The sequence below is a fragment of the Magnolia sinica genome, chromosome 7 (genome assembly GCF_029962835.1).
Source record: "Magnolia sinica isolate HGM2019 chromosome 7, MsV1, whole genome shotgun sequence".
Taxonomy (NCBI): domain Eukaryota; kingdom Viridiplantae; phylum Streptophyta; class Magnoliopsida; order Magnoliales; family Magnoliaceae; genus Magnolia; species Magnolia sinica.
Genome location: NC_080579.1, coordinates 7,803,657 through 7,816,185, shown reverse-complemented (window position 1 = coordinate 7,816,185; position 12,529 = coordinate 7,803,657). Strand labels below are relative to the sequence as shown.

General features: G+C 40.3%; 1 protein-coding gene across 1 annotated transcript; it reads right to left on the bottom strand.

Annotated features, from left to right (window-relative positions):
- Positions 1-7,677: 7,677 nt before the first annotated feature.
- Positions 7,678-10,845, bottom strand: LOC131251941 (UDP-glycosyltransferase 87A2-like). The gene is made up of 2 exons (XM_058252927.1): positions 10,228-10,845; positions 7,678-7,856 (listed from the first exon to the last, which is right to left on the bottom strand). The coding sequence occupies exons 1-2, from the start codon at positions 10,640-10,642 to the stop codon at positions 7,822-7,824; spliced, it is 450 nt and encodes a 149-aa protein (XP_058108910.1). The 5' UTR covers positions 10,643-10,845; the 3' UTR covers positions 7,678-7,821.
- Positions 10,846-12,529: the final 1,684 nt, after the last annotated feature.

The following is a 12,529-nucleotide window of genomic DNA, read 5'->3' as shown; positions in this document are numbered from 1 at the left end:
GAGGCGTGGAGAAACACTCCAAGCGGAACTAACTATCCGGCAGGGATGGAGAGAGAGAGTTTATAGCTACAAGTGTATGGATTTTAATTATCTATCCATCCCCATATTTCCTATTATTATTTAATAGTTTTGGAAATCTGATCAATGAATAAGGTGAATCCCATTATAAATATAGTCTAGAAAAAAATAAAACTGTTCTATCATTTGAATGGGTCCACTTTCAAAATAAATTGACAGTCGATGGTTTGACAGAATTTATAATTGTAACTATAATAAAGTGTATATGGATATAAATTTTTAATAATCTATAATTCAGTTAGGTTTTCAACATTTGTACGGTTCTGATTTTCTTTAAATTCATATGTAAATATGAAAATCAGGAATGTACCCTACATTAGGATTACAGATAGCTGTAAGAAATCGGTTGGCATAAATGCGTGTGCAGTCTACCGTGCGAGTTTTATACCGCAATATTGACGCCAGTTTTCGGGGGCAGTTCGCACGAAACAAGATTAAAGAGGTGATTCTCTAGACACGTGTCAAAGTAGCCAGCTTGTGCTATATCTGGTTCGTTCATTAGGTGTGGACCATCTTTTACATGGCTAATATCTTCAATTAGTGTAGTCTACTGATCACGCAGACCACACACGTATGTCAATGTCAGTCGATAAATGCTTAGGCAACTCACCGGCAGAAGGTTAAAGATGTATTTCATGTTAGATCCGAGCCATCCATTATCTAGTTCCAACCTCAAACCCACGGATCGAAAAATATGCTACCCACTGATTGGGGAGAATAAGATGCGTAGAAACGAATCATCAATGGTCCAAAAGTTAAACACTTGTGACGCACCTGATAGTTTTACTGTAGCATGTTGTGACGGGGAACACTTGATGAACGGCCTTGATCTCTTAAGGTGTGCCGCATTGTAACGTGTGCTGTGAATCGCATGATCAATGACACTCGCGTGATTCACCTTAACATTTCTTTTATAAATTTGCAACGATACTGACCGCATATCTGATATTTTTCCCGTTTATCCGCGACCGCGTCGCTATCTGCACTGTTGCCTTTTGTCGGTAGTGCCAAAGGACGCAGATTGCGCACTGAGTGCCTGTTTCGCCGGGCGAATCCCATGGGATTGGGAGGGATGGGATGGATTTTAAGGTAACGATGGTGGTGTCAGTGGATTGGTTTAAGATCCATGCGATTACTATATCCCGAGACAAGTTCACTAGGTCTGTTTGGCACGCCCGGCGTATTCCTCGATTTTACCTTTCAATCCGTCCAACTAGGGATGGGATCAATTTTAAGGTAATGAAGGTGATGTCAGTGGATTATTTTAAGATCCATTGGATTGCTTATATCCCAGGACAAGTTCACCGGGTCTGTTTGGCTCCTCATGCATATCCCGGGATATCGCGATCCCATCCCTCCTAATACCGTGGGATCGGTCCGGCCAAACAGGCCCTGAGTAACCCAGTACGGCATAGCATGCTGGGGAGTGGATTAGGGCCCACCTTAACGACGTGTTGTATATCCACGCCGTCCATCCGTTTTTCCAACCTAATTTTTGACGCTTTCCAAAAATATAACCAAATCCAAATCTCGGGTGGACCACACCACAAGAAACGATGATGATTGAACGTCCATAGTTAAAAACCTCCTCGGGTCCACGGTAATGGCCAACGTGACGTTTACTTTCCATCCAATCCATTAGTAAGGTCAAACAAACATAGTTGAAGGGAAAATAGAAGGATCAACTTGATCAAAAACTTTTCCGACCCATAAAAAGCTTTTAATAGTCATTCACTATTGTTTTTAATTGTGTGGTCCACCAGAAATTTTGATCGGCTTAATTATGAGGATCTCTTTCTAAAATGACATGGACAACATAGATATACCCAAAAAAAAACAAAAAACAAAAATCATTAAGCTGAGCCCCACTAGGTAATGATAACAGTATACCACCCTCTTCCTTGAGAATAACTACTCGAAATTCATGGATCTCTCATCTTCTCTGGACTCCTCACCAAGACTTTTCAAATCCATGAAGAAAAAATAAGAAAAATAGAAATAAATTTTAAAAACTTCATTAATTGATTGATGATTGAAATAAACGAGCTTGCAATCTTTTAAATAGGAATACTAAACCTCAGAAGAAGTTTCGTAATTAAACTACAACTAAAACTCCTATAAATCATGACTTATTATAAATAGTAAACTTACTATTTATAGACAGTCATGATTCCTACTAGACATCACGGTTTCAGCCAAAAATAGTGTCATATTTGGCATCACCACGCCATTCTCTTAATTATTCTAAGCATTTTTCCTGTTGGACACAACCCCTAAAGCCTAACGGATGAAGAGTTCTAACGAAACTAAAACTTATTATATATAGTAAAAATAGAAATAAAATTGGAATTCAATCGTCGATCTAATGGTATTTCGTAAATTTAGTGTGTGCAACCTGGCATAACAGGGTTGGGTGGCTAAAGTAACTCGTCCTACCCCAAAATCATATACGGCACATTGGATAACTCATTCTGGTTTGCGAGATACGCCCGTTTTAAGGTCCTGACAGTCCGGATCACTTCCACCTCCAATCGGGCCTTTTCTGGTCCATCTTGGCCATGAAACTGTCTGTTACCCGCTCTACATCAGCTCCCAACCTACCAAGTAAACCCTATGGGTCCACTATGACATATGTGTCTTATTCATGCACATCATTCATTTTTTTAAGCTCATTTTAGGGCATGAGCCTAAAGTATACTCGAAGCTTAAGTAGACCACATGATAGGATAGGAATTGAACACCTATGTTCAAAACTTCTTAAGGTCTTTAAAAGTTTTGAATCAAGCTTATATTTGTGTTTTCCCTTCATCCATGTCTATATAACCTTATGAACAATTTGAATGACAAATAAACATTACTGTAAGCTTTAATACGGTTTAAATAATAAGGGGTCATTATCTTCGTTGTTTCTTGTGTATGGTCTACTTGAACTTTGGATATGCTTCTGTTATGGGTAAAAGTGAACCGGTCAAGATTGTGAGGTCAGCTCGGAAATCGGTACGCATCCCATGGTCGGCCAATGTCATTTACAACCAAGGAGCTCCTCAACGACTAGAAAGCGATAATCTATTATGGGAAACCCTGGAGTATACCGACCTCGATCGTCAGAAGAAGTATCTTCACTTCTATTAGACGATGAGCTCCCTCCACAGTCCTATCCATTTCCAAGCTTCAGCTCGAAACATCTCTCGAAAAAGAGCCTCTGAGCCGTGATTCAAAATAAGATCGGACGCAAGGCTTACTCCATGTGAAGATTTATAGGGGACTCCCTACATCATACGACAAGATGAAGAGAATGGTAATCTTAGAACTCACCTGGACTTTTCTACTAAGAAAGAGAGCTCAATGCTCGACTATGACCCTCACGCATGAGAAGGTTTAAGAGAGACCGAACCATAAGCCGCCAGAAAGCTCAGCTCAAGATAATAGCTAAGCTCGAGGTGCTCTCCCTCATAATGGTGATAGAGGGCAGCTCAGATGCCCGGCCTCGGTCTCATACGACATTTTCTGACTTCGACCACTTGATCTTATCTTCACCGAAGATCTCGCGAAATAGTTAAAAAACGTTCGTTGAATGTGCACCTCCATTGATCTGGTAACAAATGTCTGCTAAGCTCATGCCTCTATTTTAGAAAATGTCTCCCTCTACGTAATTGAATCCAGTCCTATAAATAGGGCCTCCATCTATAGGAAAAGGTACATAACTCAATATGCAGAACACCTATACACTACCCAACTTCTAGTGGACCCAGCTGGCTTTTGACTTTGGCATCGAAGGTTCCCCCTGCTATAGCCAGGGTCTCCTTTGTCTCTTTCATCTTCCTCGTTTGCAGGTTCCTGATGGTCCTGTCAAAGGGTGCACCAGATTTCTGCATCAACATCTTCAATTTTGGGTTGGTGCCCTAAATTGAACATATAAAACATATGAATAATATGGATGGTATATAAACATCACACTGGACCCAAAAAAATAATAATAAAGTTTCAATGGTATTAATTTACCTACACACCTTTTCCTTACGTACGACAAACTTAAGTTTTTGATTTAGAAAATTTTTTAGCCCATCCCCTAAATTAATCTTGCAAAATCGATGAACATGGTGGATTTTCCATAAGCATCATAGTGGGCCCCACTTAGTGGAAATCCCCATACATGGTGCGGCACACCACGCAATCCGAGAGCAGATTGTGTCTAAAGAGGACGCAGATTGTGTCCTACCCCTGCCCGTCTCAAGCTAGGAACATGTAGGAGCTTTGAGTGGCCACCCTGATGTATGGGTTTTATCCACATCGTCCATCCATTTGTCCTTATCATTTAAGGGCATTATCCCAAAACAAAGGCAGATACAAAGATCAAGTGAACCACACCATAGGAAGCAGCTGTGATAATGATTCTCACCATTAAAACTTTTTTAGGGCCCATCATGATGTTATTTGCTATACAACCCATTCATAAAGTTACATAGACGATTAAGAGAAAGCACAAATATCGACTCAATCCAAAATTTATGTGGCCCCAAGAAGTTTTCAACCATAAGAGTTTAATACCCATTGTGTGGTCCATCTGTCTTTTATTTGCCTAATTTTTAGGATTATATCCTAAAATGATACGGAAAAATGTATGGACGGTGTGGATATAGCCCAAACTTCACGGTGGCCATTCAAAACTCCTGCCCATTCCCAGTTGGAGATGGGCAGGGTAGGACGCAATCCACGTTCGTCTAGAGAATCCAGGAGCAGATTGCATACTAACATCACATGTAGTGAGGTGGCTACTGGGATGCTATCTGGGGTCCATCGTGATATTTCTGAGAAATCCACCTTGTCCATCTGTTTTGCGAGATCATTTAAGGATATTTGACAAAAAAAAATGGGGTGGATTCAAAACTCGAGTGTGCCACACAAAATGGAAAACTTGGGAATAACTTTCCTACCATTGAAACTTTCCTGGGCTCCACATTGATGTTTATATACCATCCAAACCATTTATAAGGTCATTCATAATGGGATGAAGTAAAATTACAAAAAAAAAAAAAAAAAAAGTTAGCCCGATGAGAAGCTTTTGTAGCTTGATGAATGTTTTAATGGTAGTCACTAAATTCCCATTATTTCCTCTCATATAGCAAAGTCAAGTTTTGAATCCACTTCATTTTTGGTCTAATGTACTAAAATGATATCGCAAATTGGATGGACGGGGTAGATATAATACATCATTGCGCAATCACCATTCACATCAATGCAATTAGTTTCTGATTTAGATTGGAGATAAGGAGGGAAAGCCAAGCAATACCGGTAAATAGGGCAATAGAATTGGAGGAGAGCATGAGTTTTACTTAAGTGTTTTGAGGTATGCCCGCTAAACATTTTTTAATCTCAAATCGTCTGCCGAATCCAACTACTGATGTTGGGATGCGTATGAAACTAGTTGCGAACTAGTGCGTAAGTGATTATTCATGTTCCTATATAGGGATATGGTAATATGAGGTCAACCTCATGGGAGCTTCCCGTGAGGTCGAGCTATGTAGGCCCCACCGTGATGTGTGTTGAAAATCTATCCCATCAACCATATGCATCATTCCATAGTGGCCCAAGGGCTTGAAAATCACATCAATCCGTGACTTGGGTGGGCCACACCACATACAACAGCTGAAAGGGGTTAACCTCTCATTAAAACATTCATAATCATTTATAGGGCACGGAGATGTGGTTCACAAATCCAGCCCATCCATTGTCTGTGTCCAACTTGGATGAGGGGTCAAACCATGTTTCAACTGCATCCAGAACTCAGGCGGACCTACCAAGTTATTTTATATGTTTTAGTCATGTCCTCACATGGTTTTAGATGGTATGGTCCACCTAAGTTCCATATACGGTTGAATTTTGGGATTCCCATAACCTAAAGGAGACCCATCAAATGCACGGTGTTGATGTTCGACACACATCACGGTGGGGCCCACACAGCTTGACCTCATGGGAAGTTCCCATGAGGTGGAGCTTAGGTCGAGCTTATATACAATCCCTTTAAACACACACACACACACACACACACACACACACACACACACACACACACACACACACACAGCACCCACGGCTTCGGGAAAAAAAAAAAAGATACTAAAGAAAATAAGCCAAATTGCACAGCAGCCTGTAAAATGTGTTGTCCAGTTCAGATCCATCCAATCCATCCTGGCCAATTCATACGAATATATAAGTGGGAATCTGGGCTAATTTTCCAGTTGAAAATGAAGAGCATAGTTGTATTTGTCATCTTAGCTATTTATTTTCAGGACAACTTGATAGGCCAAGATTTTCCAATCAAAAAGGTGCATTGTCCATCTGCATGGTGACCCACCAAATTAATGGTTTAGATCAGCAAGGACTGCATCCAATTGAAAACCCAAACTATAGAATGAGTCGTACTGCTTAATATTTTCCTTTTAACCATCCATCTGATAGCCCTTAACTAAATGGTTAGAATTATTGATAAGTGTTATTTTAAAGATATATATTATCCATTTTTTGGTGGGCCATGAAAGTTTGTTGGTTGGATTGTCTATTGATTCAAAAGGGTTGGTCCAGTGTTTTAATTCAGGGGTGGCATATTCAGTAAGTGGACCACCTAAATTTTAAAGGGTTGATTTGAGGACTTCGAGCTGGAACTGGATTCAGCTAGGCCGAGGAAGCACTAGGTTCCATAAAACCTAACAGGTAAGATTTGATTGGACCATATGCCACTTATTAAGACAACAATGCACAAAACATGTTTGAAAAGCTTCTACCAATCAACATTGAGGTCTTGGTATCGATCCCTAGAGGGGGTGGCTAATAGTGAAGTGTGAACTGACAATGGGTGTACTAACAAGTAACAGAAAAAAAAAAAAATCTACCAAACAAATGTTGCCCCACTAGAGTCTCACCGAACTATGATTTTCGTTACCCTCATTGAACCTAGTTCCTTTTAAGCTCCTATTTTTACCATTGTACCATATTTGCAACTCAGGTTTTTTAATATATATATATATAAAGCTTTATTCAAGGGAAACTAAGGTGAACAATCCTTCGGGCGGGCCCCAACAAAAAGATCCGGGGCACGCCTATCATCTGCAACTCAGGTTTGATTAGACCATGTGCTGTTATTAGAGATGGGTCACCAAAGCATGTTTGAAAGTCGCTCAATGGTCAAGCACATGCTTTACCATGCCCTCAGACATCTCTGATAGTGGCATATGGCCTGCAGTCCGCCGAGACCTCTGGCAATGGCATGTGGCCTGAATTTAATTGTAGCCCCATCTCAGACAGTGACACATGACTCAATCAAATCCCATCATCGAATTAACGTCCACTGCAATGCAGTTTTGCAGCTTTAAATCAGCCAAGTAACCTATCTTATTCAGTTTTAATAAGAGAAAAAGTTGGATAAGTTACTTACAAATTGCATGTGGCATAAATTTAATTTAAATTAAGTAGTTCAATTCATGGGTCCCAGATTAGATTTGACATGAAGAAAGAAATTATGCTAAATTGATTATGTTATTTTCAAGATGGGTGGATATTTATTAATTAGACTCTTAACAATGAAAACTATCAATGGTCCTATTTGAACAATCAAGTATCCATGAATAATGGGTGAATAATAGGTTAGGATTGTACAAATAATTTCACTCTTAAGACTAAAGCAAAATTTATGCATACTTTCAATTTCTGAGTATCTCTGTGTCAAGGGTCATACGCAGCCGAGTATCAAATAACTCCCCCTTCTTGCTGGGTCAGCCCGACTATCAAATATATATCAGTTGAGAGAGAACTCAAAGTAGTAGTAGAAAACATCCCCATGTCCTGAGTGGAGATGGGCGTATACTAACAAGCTAACCCAAAAAATAAAAAAACAAGAAGAAAACATCCCCATGTCCTGCAAATTTTCAATTGGACATGGGATATTGACCGCTGGATTGGGTCCTTATTGGTGACCCAAATTGTCTATTTGATTGACCTTAGTGGATGAAAGATGATAAAATAAATAAATAAAATAAGATATTTCAACATGCAGATTATTGAAATAACAAGGGCAAATAATTTGAGAGGCCTGACCCGACCAGACCCAATGGACCCGTTAAATTGTTATTGGGTCAATCTGACCTGCTTCTGAGGTCAGACTTGCACTACAAGAAATGGGTCAGCCTTGCACTACAAGAAATTGGGTTATCAATATGGTCTGTTTGGGTAAATGGATCAGTCTCAAGTCGAACCCTATCCAACTAGATCCACCTGTGTAGCTTATTCATGGGCTGGGTCAAATGATCCCATCCAACCTGGTCTGGAATTCAAAACAAATTAATAGGCAATAACAACTATACACCAGTCAAACTGAGTCGAGCTTAGCCCAGCTCAGCTTGACTCGGCCAGCAAGCTACCTCAGCTCAAACTTGGCTCGGCTCAGTGAGTAGCTCAGGCCAACTCAAGCCAAGTTCGAGCTCAAACTTTCAAGCCAAGTTCAAGTTTAGATTATACACACACACACACACACACACACACACACACACACGGAAACGCTCACCTGCAAACCAGTTCGTACGTACTACATACGAACTTTTTTGAGAACCCATCATACCTAATGTGGATCCAAAATCTGAACCGTTCATGTGAAGCAGAACCTCGTGAAACCCCCAAGCCCAAGTTTTACTTTGATCTAAAACTTTGATGGCCCATGAAATATGAAAACAGTTTCCTCCCTTGATTTGCATTTCTCTTTGCTATGGCCCACCAGAATTTTAGATCAGGGTGAAAATTTGTCACAAGAGGTTTCATGTGATTCCGCATCACATGGACCGTTCAGATTAGACACCTATGACACGTGTGCGCACGTGCATAGGTGCACAAGGGAGCATGATTTTATATATATATATAGACACACACACACACAAAATATTTATACTAAGTGAACTTCATCTGAGTTGAATCGATTCGAACCAAGTCAAGTTCCGACCCGAGTCAGGTCAAGTTTGGTCTAGCACGAACTTGGTTCGAAATTTTTTCGAGTTAAAAAAATCAGCCCAACTCGACTTGAACCCAAGCCGAGTCAATTCGAGTTGAGCAAGTTAACCATGCTAACTCAGTTGGTGTAAAGCTCTAAGTACAGATACATCCATATGACTTGTTTGGGAGTGAATGGATTTGGAACCCCATGGATTCGGAACCCCCAGGATTAGAAACCCCTAGGATTTGAAATCCTTCCAGTGTGTTTGGCACCCCAGGGTGTGAATTAACTTTAATCCAAAAGTACCTATCCATGGTATACTTATAGGGGTTTGAATTTAAATACTAAATCAACTTTAATATCTCTAATTAGTGCGATATATAATTTTTGACACGATGGTTGTGATAAGCCCGCTGAAATATATGCTTTGCCCGAAAAGGATGAAATTTTAAGTCTTGGATTGTGTGACTTGAATCAAGCATAGATCTCCCTGATCTCTATAAGTGGATCCTTGGAAACCCTAGTTTCCCACCTTTGAATTTCTTAAGTTTTTCATTAAATCTTTCACAATTACTCTCTATACTTTCAGATTTAAGTTTTCATCTTTTTCTAGTCTTTCTTCTAGTTACTTTCAGAAAACATACTAGATTAGTCCATGTGGATTTGACATCGGTCTCACTATGTCTGAGCGACTAACCAACGATTTTTAATCATTGATTTACATGGACAATGTTTGGACGGTGCTAATCATCATTAGTGGGCCATGTGCCCAATATAATGATAGTATATAGTGACACACATGTTACACCTGCAACTATTGAAATGATTTTAAGTGTAATCCAAGCTTTCACCGTGGATTACAAACCCCTTCGAAGAGGCGATTGGAAACCCCTAGATTTGAAACCCTGTTACTTTATGCTACCAAGCTTTCAAATCCCCTCCAATCCATGGTGCCCAGCGACCCCTTATCTATGTTTGTATGTATTAACCAATTGGGCTCGGGTCTGGTTTGGGCTGGAACTCTTGGCCCGTTTAGTAAATAGGCCGAGATTCAGATGAAACCTGAGGCCACCCCAACCCGGATATCGTATCATTCGGGTCTGAAAGTTGTATATGGGCCTGGCCATAGGGACCCGAGTTGTGGCTCACTAACGGTCAGATTCTGTGCGTACCTGGTAAGTCATCATCAGCCGTTAAATGCAGATTGGACGTGATCAGATGATAGTGATGGAAAATGGAAAACACGGCCGGCGGCATTGTCCAAAGCGATGCTACCGGAATACTCCTCCGGTTTCCGATCTCAACGACCCACGGCAGGTAAGTATCGGCTATGATGCAGCCGATCGGCTGATCAAGCTGATCCAGGAGCCGATCGAATGGATCAGCCATCTTTGTGAAGATAGCCTCGAGGAAGCCGGCGAAGTCAGCTCCGCGGCCCACCTCTGATGGGATGACATTGGGTATGGAGCGAAACCGTATGTTGGACGGCTTCGGAGCTGAGCCGATGAGTCCGAGCCACTCCTCCGTGACCACAAAGGTAATGACTAGGTCTTGATAGGATGATAGGAGCTTGCAGAAGTTCATCATGGGTTGATATGGCCACGGCCTGGGTGGGGCATCGCTACCACGTGGCAGCTGGGGATCGTGGCCATGTCGACGGGATCCGTGGCCTAGATCGATCTGACGGTGGAGATTGATTCTTACCGGAAACAGAGAAAAATATTTGATGAGGCGTGGAGAAACACTCTCAGCGGAACTACCTCTCCGGTATTCATGGAGCGAGAGTTTATACCTACAACTGGATGGATTCTAATCTTCTATCCATCCCCATATTTCCTATTATTAGTTAATCTTTATAGAAATCTGATCAGTGAATAAAGTGAATCCCGTTATAAATATAGTCTGGAAAAAAAATAAGACTGGTATATCTTTTGAATGGGGTCCACTTTCAAACTAAATGGATAGTCGATGTTTTGACAAAATTTATAATTTTAACTAAAATAAATAGTTGATGGAAATAAAATTTTAATATTGTCTAATTCAGTTAGTTTTTCAACATTTTTACGGTTCTGATTGTCCTCAAATATATACGTAGATACGAAAATCAGGAATTTGTTTAACAAAAGGAATACAGACAGCTGTAAGAAATCTGTTGGCATAAATACCTGTGCCAGTTTACTGTGCGAGTTCTACACTGCCTAGTAGACGAGAAATTTCAGTGGCAGCTCGCACGCAACAAGATTGAAGAGGTGATTCTCCGGACACGTGTTAAAGTAGCCACCTTCTGCTAGATTTGGTTCGTTCATTAGGTGTGGACCATCTTTTACATGGCCAGTATATTCAATTAATGTAGTCCACTCGTTGAAATTTGTGTTTTTTCAAAAAAAAATTTCAAATTTACAAAATTTCAAAATTTTGCCGCTAAAACGATTTTTAAGAATTTTAAATAGGAAAAGTGAGGTGTATGCTTTTGTCCCACAAAATGATAGAAAGAGTTTGAGGCTTATATGTAGATGTGTGTGTAATATTCTTACTTCGAGCTTTAGAAATTGAGACGCTTGGATTGCGTACGCATGTGCTTGGGCATGGCCAGGTGGGCAGTGTGGCTGTAGTAGTGCTAATTGACGCACTTCGCCCATGCACATTGTGTTGCAAAGTAGCCGCTCCCTCATGACCTTATCCGAACCGTCCCGAGGTGGTGCGAGTGGTCTAGTTGGGGCTTAGGTGCAATAAATATGAAATGAGCCAGGGTTTTATAGACGATTGAGAACGGTTGGATCTTTAATCCGAAATGGTCAACCGTTTCTGAAAATGGTCAGCTACCTTAAAAGGTACAACGGTCCAAAAACGGACATGACATGATGATCCAACGGTCAGATCTTTTAATCTGAACTCAAACGCATATCTCTTATATTCCCTCAAATTCTCCATATAGCATCTCCTTCATAGAATACGGTTAAGTACATTCAATTCACTTGTAACACATCAGCAATCGATAAGGGAACGAATCATGCTTTAAGTATATCGTATCGAAATTTATTTTATTTCATTTTTATTTTTCAGTATATCTAACAAAAAATTTTTTAAGAGTACTGATTACGTGGACCACACATGTATGTCAATGTCATTCCATAAATGCTCAGGCAACTCACCTGCGAAAATTTAAAGAGGTTATGTTACATCCGAGCCATCCATAAGCTAGCGCCCACCTCAAAACCACCCAGATCAAATAATATGGTACCCATTGATTGGCGGACTACACAATATTCTTAAAGAATGCTTATAAATGAATCATCAATTATCCAAAAATTAAAAACTTGTGACGCACCTGATAAGTTTACTTTAGTATGTTTTTCTCATGAGTAACACTCGATGAACGGCCTTGAAGGTGTGCTGCATTGTAAGGTGCACTGCGAATCGCATAATCAACAACTCTCGCGTGATTCGCCTTAACCTGTCTGTTCGAAATTTGCA